The sequence below is a fragment of the Juglans regia genome, chromosome 7 (assembly GCF_001411555.2).
Source record: "Juglans regia cultivar Chandler chromosome 7, Walnut 2.0, whole genome shotgun sequence".
In the NCBI taxonomy this organism is placed as follows: Eukaryota; Viridiplantae; Streptophyta; class Magnoliopsida; order Fagales; family Juglandaceae; genus Juglans; species Juglans regia.
The window spans coordinates 1,984,345-1,994,103 of NC_049907.1; the positions used below are offsets into that span (position 1 = coordinate 1,984,345).

At 39.2% G+C, this 9,759-nt stretch overlaps 1 protein-coding gene and 1 long non-coding RNA gene across 3 annotated transcripts; both read left to right on the top strand.

Annotated features, from left to right (window-relative positions):
• Nucleotides 1-224: 224 nt before the first annotated feature.
• On the top strand, nt 225-1,975 carry LOC108982931 (protein DETOXIFICATION 49-like). The gene is made up of 2 exons (XM_018954415.2): nt 225-359; nt 456-1,975. The coding sequence occupies exons 1-2, from the start codon at nt 225-227 to the stop codon at nt 1,872-1,874; spliced, it is 1,554 nt and encodes a 517-aa protein (XP_018809960.1). The 3' UTR covers nt 1,875-1,975.
• A 4,829-nt stretch (nt 1,976-6,804) lies between these two features.
• On the top strand, nt 6,805-8,995 carry LOC108982928. Of its 2 annotated transcripts, none has more exons than XR_001994782.2 (3): nt 6,805-6,837; nt 6,907-6,957; nt 8,366-8,995. It is a non-coding gene; the product is annotated as an uncharacterized LOC108982928 (long non-coding RNA). The 2 variants fall into 2 exon arrangements; XR_001994783.2 differs by having other exon boundaries at nt 6,805-6,818.
• Nucleotides 8,996-9,759: the final 764 nt, after the last annotated feature.

Consider the following 9,759-nt stretch of genomic DNA (forward strand, 5'->3'; position numbering starts at 1 on the left):
TCTGAAACTATCTAAACGTCTGAGATAGAGTAGCAGGGAGATTGTGAAAGGGAGGGAAGTCCCAACTTTATTTCCTGAAAAAATCTTCTCTTCTTCGACTTTGCTTGTCATCTTCTCAAGTTTTTTTTTTTTTTCACGTTCTTTTGCTGTCCTTGTAAGCAAACATATTCTCAAACACAGTTTTATCAACAACAATTTGGAGTGGAAATTGTTGCGTTTAGAAGATGTACGAGGATGCGCCTTTAGCCCCATTATTATCTTACTACAATTCGTCGAAGTTGGAAGGAGGTGCAGAGAATGATGCACCATTAGGTGTCGATGAACAAAATTCTCAACACATCCGACTCAGTCTTTCAGAGGTTAGTTTTGTGACGCCAGCCGTCTTGTAGTTTTCTCTGCATGTTCTCTATACCCTAGCATTTATGTTGTTTTAATCTTGAATATGTCTCGCTCAGGTGGCTGAAGAGATCAAACAGCTATACATCTTAGCCATTCCAATGATAATCACAGGCCTCTTCATCTACGGTAAATCTATAATATCAATGTTCTTCATGGGGAAATTAGGGAAGGAGACATTAGCTGGTGGGTCTCTCGCAATCAGCGTAGCTAACATCTCCGGTTACTCTGTCATTTCCGGCCTTGCGCTGGGCATGGAAGGGATATCTTCCCAAGCCTGCGGGGCCAAGCAATGGCCTCTCATGGCTCAAACCCTCCAGCGCACAATCATTATGCTCAGTTTAGTCTGCATACCCATTTCATTATTGTGGCTGAACTTTGAACCCATCCTTGTCTTCTGGGGCCAAAACCCGACCATTTCATCCATTGCCAGTACCTATCTCGCATTTTCTCTCCCAGACCTCCTCTTCCAGTCCCTCATCAACCCTCTCAAAATCTACCTCAGAACCCAAAATATAACACTCCCTCTCATGCTCAGCGCCGCTTTCTCTCTCACTCTTCATGCACCCATCAACTTTTTCATCTTCCATCATCTCAATCTCGGCATTCGGAGTATTGCCTTGGCCGGCGCCTTAACAGACCTAAATCTCCTTGTCATGCTTTTGCTTTACATGCGCTTTTCTGGCACTTGTAAGCAATCATGGCAAGGCTGGTCACGCCAATGCTTCAAGGACTGGAAACCAATTCTCGGCCAAGCCATCCCTAGTTGTATCTCCGTGTGCTTAGAGTGGTGGTGGTACGAGATAATTATACTACTTTCAGGGCTCCTCGCAAACGCGGCAGAGGCTGTGGCCACCATGGGAATTCTTATACAGGCAACTGCATTAGTTTACAACTTCCCAATTGCATTGAATCAAGCCGTGTCAACGCGGGTTGGCAATGAGCTAGGCGCAAACCGGCCTAACAAAGCGAAGAAATCCTCCATTATTGCACTCTCATGTGCCATTCTCACCGGTCTCACGGCCATGCTGTTCATGATGACCATGAGAAACGCTTGGGGTTGGATTTTTACCACCGATGAAGAGATACTATCATTGACGGCGGCGGCAATGCAGCTGGTGGGACTCTGTGAACTCGGGAACTGCCCGCAGACGACAGTTTGTGGGGTGCTGAGGGGCAGTACCAGGCCAAGTTTGGGAGCAAACATCAACCTGGTGTCTTTCTACGGCTTCGGATTGCCGGTGGCAGTTCTCATGGGCTTCGTGATGGACATGGGATTGTTAGGCCTTTGGTTCGGCTTGCTAGCTGCCCAGGCTGTGTGCGCTGCTGTAATGGTGGTTGTGTTAATGAGAACAGATTGGCCACTACAAGTAGACAGAGCCAAAAAACTCACTGGTACTTGTGTGGTGGAAGCACGGAGTCACGATGAAGGTGACCTTGAGGGCTTACTATCAGTCATGCTCTTAAATGAGGATTAATAGCGCTCATAAGGTTCACAGTTAATTAAGTTACCATAGGATCGAAGAAAGAGAGAGAGAGTTCATATATAGTTGGTCTTTTTTTTCGTGTGTTTACTGATCCCCAGCCCTTAAAAGAGTTTTTGTAAATTTGAAGTTCCTTTAATTTGGATGAGATAATTAAGACATGAATTAGGTGTTGCTCAGTTCATTCGCTTCTCCTAATTTAGCAAGAATCATATGCAATTTCTGTGGTAAATTAGTGTAGTTTTAATTTCTTAATACTTAGCTTATAATTAGGACCTTCCGAGTTTCTGCTATATATTGTACGTAGTACTATCACTTCGATCGATCTGTGTATCGGAATCTGGCAATTAATACATTTGAAGTTCTAGCCAGCTAGGAAGGAATATTAATGCATGCATGCATCGAATTAAGTTGCAAGGAGTTTTTTCATGGCTACATGTATTTCCGGTCAAGGAACGGGACAACTTAATTTTTCCATTTATATTATTTGCACTGATTACCTGCAAGGAGTTTTTTCCTGAATGAAAATTGATATGTATTACGATGCATGTGTAGAATTTATTTTCCGTTTTTGTGGCATTATTTTTATTCCCCAAATTTATAACGCATAATGATCAACGACATAAGATATATGTATATTTAATTATTTAAATATGTATCATGCATATGTATACCATGCATGGTCGTCAAGGATTTTATTGGTTTTGAGTAACAGAACACACAACTTAAGTATATTATTTTAGAAACTCTCCTTAAATCAGAGAGTATTTGTATTATATTTATAGAGTAGAATACAGAATATTGATAAGCATTAAACTATACAATTACGTACAATCACATAAGATTTAGAAAGCTTGAATTCTATCAGGTTAATTGTTGATGATCTTTGTTCTCACTACAACAAATTTGTCCATTTCCCACAAGTTTTTTTTTTCCAAGACATAAGTTGGTGGAAAATACTTACTTTATAATGCTACAAAGTACAAACCCCTTCCGTGGGAAAAAAAAAAAAAAAAAACATTTTACCACGAAATCACATTCAACGACAGTAAATTCTTGGGGAAAAGTCACTTTTTTGCAGCCACTTGGTGTCGTTGCAAAAATTCTGCTGTATCAAACACTAGAATGGGAAATAAACTAGTTTTTGTGGCAACTTCATGTCGCCGCAATTTTATTATCTATCATCTGTTACTTTTTGCGGCGACATTATCTCGCAGAAAAAACTAAAAAGATGAAAAGTAAAAAATGCGGCGGGTTTTTATTCTTTTGCGGCGAGAGTTAATCGCTGCAAATGTTTAAAATTGAAAACAAAACCATGCCCCCGAAAACGGTGTGTTTTCCGTTCCCCCTTAATTCTTCTCCCCCCCCAACCGATGCCCTATTCCTCTGAGTTTTCTCCCGTCCCTCCCCACGCCATCCGTCAACTGACGAACTGTCGGCGCCTCACTTAGTCGGCGAGAGTCTTTGTAATGAACCCAATTGAAGAAATAGTAATATTGACAATAAAAGATAATCAAGAACAAAGAAGATGATGATAATGGCTACGTCTTGGGATATTCGAGGTCCCCAATTCCTCCCAATGAAAATACAAACTATTTCAAAGATAATTCTCCAGATCCCCCAAACAAGGACCCTCTTCCCCTTCATATACAGGTAGAAGATGACTCACTTCGGCAGCTACTAATTAAGACCATGGGCCAATTCTAACTCACATTAACTAGCCCATGGGCCACTTAACTACTTTAACAACTCAAACAAAAATAAAAGATAACAATTTAATAGAAACTCAACAAGCCAGCCCATTTTAATAAGAGCTCGTCAAGCCCAATTTAATTGGATTCATAACAAAGTCTCCCCCTTTAAAGAACCTTGTCCTCAAGGTTCCTTTTCACTAGCATTTTTTTCTTTTTTGGCACTTCCACAACCACAACTCGTCTTATGCCTACATGCAAAGGCCCTGTCCTTGGAGTTATTGAGCCTGCTGTCTGGATTATAATGAGAAACACGCGTTCAAAAAGGCATATTGTATTCATGGTTCTTCATCATACTCCAAGGCCCATCTCCAGTGGGATGCAAACTCCGCCTGTTCACTGACTCTGCACTTGTCCACTCGTTGCTCTTTGTGAAACCCATACCAACAATAAAATTATTGTTGTTGTTGCCAGTATTAACAAAAAATTTGGAAGGCTCAAGGGCAACACGTGTAAGAGCTTTAGTCTCATATCCCACTAACAATTGGAAACTCAAGGAGACGCAAATGAGTGCAACAAAAGCATCACAATAATACCAGCACACCATCACAACGATCATGTTAAAACCCAGACAAAGAACTACTCCTAGCCAACTTGCAAAACTGAACAACTGAAAATATAGTGCATCACTAACTCGTTTGCAACCATGAACGACTTCTGTCATAAGTATCTCTCCACCCTGAATAGCAACAACCAGATTTACAGCATCTAGAAGTGCAAGTTGCACGATACAGATAATTCCATGGCGACATAGATCAACACCAGCACCCTTGTATGTTAGAGTCTCACTGGAACTATTCTTTGGCATCGAAATTACACGTTGGCTCTTAACGGCAACAGTAAAGAGGGGAGTAAATTGTGATGGCAAGGGTGGTTTATAAAACCCATTTAACATTGGACCGGGTTTTGGCTCAACAGTATGAGCAACTCCCATGGTTGTGCACAAGCTTTGCATGGATAATAACCCAACTCTAAGCCGATTCTTCCCCCCACCCCTTTTAGGATCAAATGCAAAGTATAAGAAATGAGGTACATTATAAAAAGCTTGGTTCAGCAATTGGGTTTCCCCCATTTCTTTCCCCCTTCCTCTATCAAAGGGACATCTTGCTTCCCAGCCATTCTCATAACAGTTTAACAATTCATTCTCTAGAGTCTCATCAATTCCTCCCCTTGACCCACCCCAAACTACAAGAACTACAATACTCGAATTAATGTAGTCAACCAACATCATCAGATGTGAGACAGGGTTTGCACCCATCACCCTCTGCATAACTTCATCACCCTTTGCGTAAGCCATGTCTAGGGAAGGAGGTTTATTAAACCCATATAGCCTGGGACTAGGTTTGGACTCATCGACTTCCTCCCCCTCAATAGATTGCACTAAGACTGGTTTACTTTTAACTAAGCCTGAAAAATTTGGTCCCCATTTCTCTATCACCTCAAACTTCGGCAACCCAAAATATAAATCTCGCCTATTCATTTTTCCGAACAAGTTGGGTGCAGAACTCGTATTGCTATGCATACCTTGGATCGCGGCATAATTAGCGGGCATATGGTCTTCATTGCAGGTCTGGCCCTTCAGAATGCCGTGGAAATCACTATTCTTACTGGCAACGCCTCTGATCTCTACCAAGGGTCCAACAACTGCAACCTTATATGAACCCCAGCTCGGAGAAGAAAATCTCCCAAGGCTATGTTCATGCCGCTCAAAAAGGTTCTGGAGGTGTGGATTCACTACCGCCAGCCGCTCCACCGCATCAGTAGCTCTGTAAGCATGGAGATGACTCTGAGTTTCCCTCATAGACCCAAAAATTGGTTGAGGGAACAAAAAACAAAGACAACGGAAATAAATTCCGCCTGGGTCAATCTCCCACTTGGTGTCACCACCTATCTCGAATATTGGCTTTCCTCCCATAAGATTTTCAGCCTGATGTAGGTCGACAGTGAGCTTGGCCCACCTCTTGGACCCAAGGAAGCAATCGCCGAAGAGATTTTTGGAATGTGAAGAGGGTTGGGCTTGTGATTGTTTGGGATGGTGGGGTATTTGAGATGTGAGTGATTTTTCGGGGTGGCCGTGAGTTTCGTTTTTTGCTTTCTCGCTTCGTCTCTCTCCAAGTCTCTTCTCCACTTCGATTGCCTCTTCTTTTCCTTCCTCTACAAGTTCATCTTCATATGTCGATTGATTTGTCATCTGCAGTACTGAGTTTTGTATTTCTTTGATTGAATCCATAGAATCTCTCGAATCATAGATGGGCTCTTCATCCTTCGCGCCCTTTTCGTCATCCATCCATCTGAGATAGTTAGAATTAGATATTCCAAATATGGAATCGGCACCATCAGGAGTTACGGCCAGATCTACCCCATTAGGAGTCTCTTTGTTCTCTAGCCATTTTTGAGTTTCTATAATTTTTTCCATCCCTTCTTTGAATTTTATGGATCCGGATTCTTCACTCTTCATATCAAGAACGACATATCCATCTTCAAATATCGTCGTCCCTAATAACATAACCTCATCTTCCAAAACAACTCCTCTGTGTCGTACTTCTTGTTGCTCCATCGGATAGATGTGTCTCCCGTAAGCATATTCAATATTGAGCTTCACATAGTAAATAGTGAACGAAGAATCAACTAAAATTTTTAGGTTTTTACCTTTGGAAGACTTCACTGTAAGCACCATTTGGTCATGATCTCTATAGAAATCATCATAAAGAGCACGATGATAATTCTGAAAACATTGATAAAGTTCTTCATTACTCAACTCCATAGCAAGATCGTTGTCTCTAGATACCACTTGTAATGAACCCAATTGAAGAAATAGTAATATTGACAATAAAAGATAATCAAGAACAAAGAAGATGATGATAATGGCTACGTCTTGGGATATTCGAGGTCCCCAATTCCTCCCAATGAAAATACAAACTATTTCAAAGATAATTCTCCAGATCCCCCAAACAAGGACCCTCTTCCCCTTCATATACAGGTAGAAGATGACTCACTTCGGCAGCTACTAATTAAGACCATGGGCCAATTCTAACTCACATTAACTAGCCCATGGGCCACTTAACTACTTTAACAACTCAAACAAAAATAAAAGATAACAATTTAATAGAAACTCAACAAGCCAGCCCATTTTAATAAGAGCTCGTCAAGCCCAATTTAATTGGATTCATAACAGTCTTCTTCTTCTGTGAGAATGTTCTCTCTCTGTGCGTCTCTCTCTCTCTCTCTCTCCCCCCCCCCCCTTCGTGATCTTAACTATTCTTGTTCTTTGTAAGGCTTGGTGTCTCGCGCTTGCTCTCTCAAGGTTCAGTAAACACTGATCGAAGGTAAGGATTTTTTCAACAATGCCTCCATGTATACTATTTTTGCATCTGTATTGGTTTTATCTTATTTGGTAGGTTGATTTTATGAGGTTCTAGGATTAGGGTTTGTATGATGGTTGTTGATTTTGGGATTTTAGAAATTTATTTTAGAAAATTTGTGTTACTTTGTCGTGTTCCTCTGTCATGAAGGGTGTGAGTTTTCTGTTTTCCTCATATCGAGTTCTATCTCTATTTTGATTTGTGCTTTTTTTTATTTTTGTGATTTTTGGTTTACCACTTGTGGGTGTTTTCGATTAATCTATTATGTTGTGATTTTGTTGTCAAAGGATGAAGGGTGAAAAAACAAAGTTTGAATTTTTGATTGAATGGACCCTTACTAGTTATTATGCCTTCGTCTACAAATAGCATGCCACATTATTCGGGATTGAGAGCCTCAGGCTTGAAGGGCCATTGTATGGTTGTGTAGTGGCTGCACAGATTTGTACATTGAATGTATTGTGTGAACTCTTGCTTGAATAATGAATGTGTTTGAGTGGATAAGTAGAGGAGTATAATGGATTGAACTTTTGCAATCATGAGTATTTTTGTCAAGGGGCTTATGAGTTCAACCTACTGCTTGATGAGGTAGAATAAAATTCTGCTCTGTTTTGGTTTAGGCAATATGCATGAGTATGCATGCCTTTTTGTACCTTCATAAGTGCAATGATTATTTATTTAAATTTGGCTTATAGGTTGTTGAAGTTATGGACAGATATGGTCAGTTTCTAAGGATACGATATTTATTTTATCTTTAGTTCTATTTTTTGGCTAATTTTTATGTCATATTGCACTGAAAAAGTAGTTAGTGAAGAAATACATGTCGATATGGCTGAGAACCTCAACCTGATTAATTGGATTCAGTGGGGTATTTTCCTTACAATGCATTTTAGTTTCCTCTTATCAGTCTATAGCTCGGATTCAATAAAATGGTTGTTTCTATAACCTAGACTTGCAAGAGAGAAAATTTAAATGAAAAGGTAGAGCAAGATCAACTTCAGTGTAGTTTTGGATCCGTGATGCAGCAAACCAGATAGATGGAATTAGTTTGCATGATAAGGATAGTTATAAGTGTTATATTTGGATATTGAAAATAAAATTCTTGAGATTAACAATGATCAATAGTCAAAGACACTAGTCAAAGACTTTTGAAACTTTGCGAAACCTTGCCATAGTTGCATACTTGCGTCAGAATAAGTTTCAAGTTGCATTAGCCGCCTAAGTTTCAAGTTTCAAAATAATCCAGTAATCGGTGAGATTTTCTATGCAATTTCATTATATATATATATATATATATATATATATATCCTGTCTCTAAGTAAAAATAGGGTTTTTTTTTAGGATCATGATCATTGTCATTCGTACTTCATTATAGGTGGAAGCAACAATTGGATATATTTGGTGATGGAGCTATTCTTGTATTCCTTATGGGCTGGGATGACATGCATTTCAACATTCTGTAATTACTAGGGGTAATTGTGGTTCAAAAAAATATACTTTCCTACTCTTCTTTGCATGACCTTTTTGTCTTTAATTGTATTGTTAAACTGTGTACACATATCAATTTTATGTAGCTATAGATGCATTTTCCAACAGGATGAATATTCTTTTTTCTAATATTCAAATGTTTGATGGGCACAATGGAAATGCCGCTGCCATTTTTACACGGGAGCATTTGTTGAATCATGTGTTGGGTGCAATGCCCCGTGGACTTGGTTTGGAGGAATGGCTTCAAGCTTTGCTATGTGCGTTGGTTGATTAAGTTTGTGAAGACTGACAAGGAATTCCAGAGCAGAGGCATGGAAATTGGTCTTTTTTTTTTTTTACATTAAAGACTATACTTTGTTTTCCTGTTTACTTGAAGGCCTAACCCATTTGACTTGATTTGGCTGGCTTGAACTGGGTCTTGTGGATTAAAGGAAGATCTCCAGTTATTTAGCAGACCAGTCCCGTGATAAGTGAATTTGGTTTATGATTATACGGTTGTGTTATTTATTGTGTTGAACTCAAGTGTTAGATGGATAAAATATCTACATTTGTGTTGGATTGGATTACATGGGCAGCAAGCATGTTGATATGCCTCACAATTTGACTCTTTGAGTTTTATATACAGGAGTGTGAAGTGGAATGATGTGAATTGATACTAAATATTAAAGTGATATGTTGATTAGGATTGTTGATGGTATGTATGAAGCTTGAAAGAACAATTATAGATTGATATTAACAGTTGGACATACTATGTTGAAAGTGGTTTTATTGCATTTCATGGTTGTGTTGGTTACTATATAACTTTTTAGCTTATATTAGACATTTTTTTATGATCATTTTTGGCTGAGTCTCTCTCTCTCTCTCTTTATTTTTTTTATTATTCTGAATTCTTTTAGTATTTGCCGCAAGCAAATACTTTTTTTGCGAAACAAGTTTTTTCCACCAAATGTTCTAGTGGGTAATACCAATACCCACTAATACCTCTTGCGGTAATTGCTCCTATTCCCACAAGCATAAACGAAAATGGACATGCTTTTGCGACGAGGTTCATCAACTCTTGCCGCGAGATGTGTCATGGGAAAATATAGGTATTGGCCATAAATTAAACCTTTTGTGGGTGATAATACTTTTTATGGCAAATTATACACTACGAGCTTCCCACAACGAAATTTTGTGGGAATAGGATTTTCCCACAAAAAAATTGCTTTTTGCCATAAAGTTTCTCCTTGGGAAAATACAGTATTTCTTGTAATGTCTTATCAGCTTGATTTTTATCTGTTT

Coding starts and splice junctions, on each gene's coding strand:
- LOC108982931 (XM_018954415.2), top strand. CDS start 225: ATGTACGAGGATGCGCCTTTAGCCCCATTATTATCTTACTACAATTCG. Junction 360..455: donor TCCGACTCAGTCTTTCAGAG/GTTAGTTTTGTG, acceptor TGTCTCGCTCAG/GTGGCTGAAGAGATCAAACA.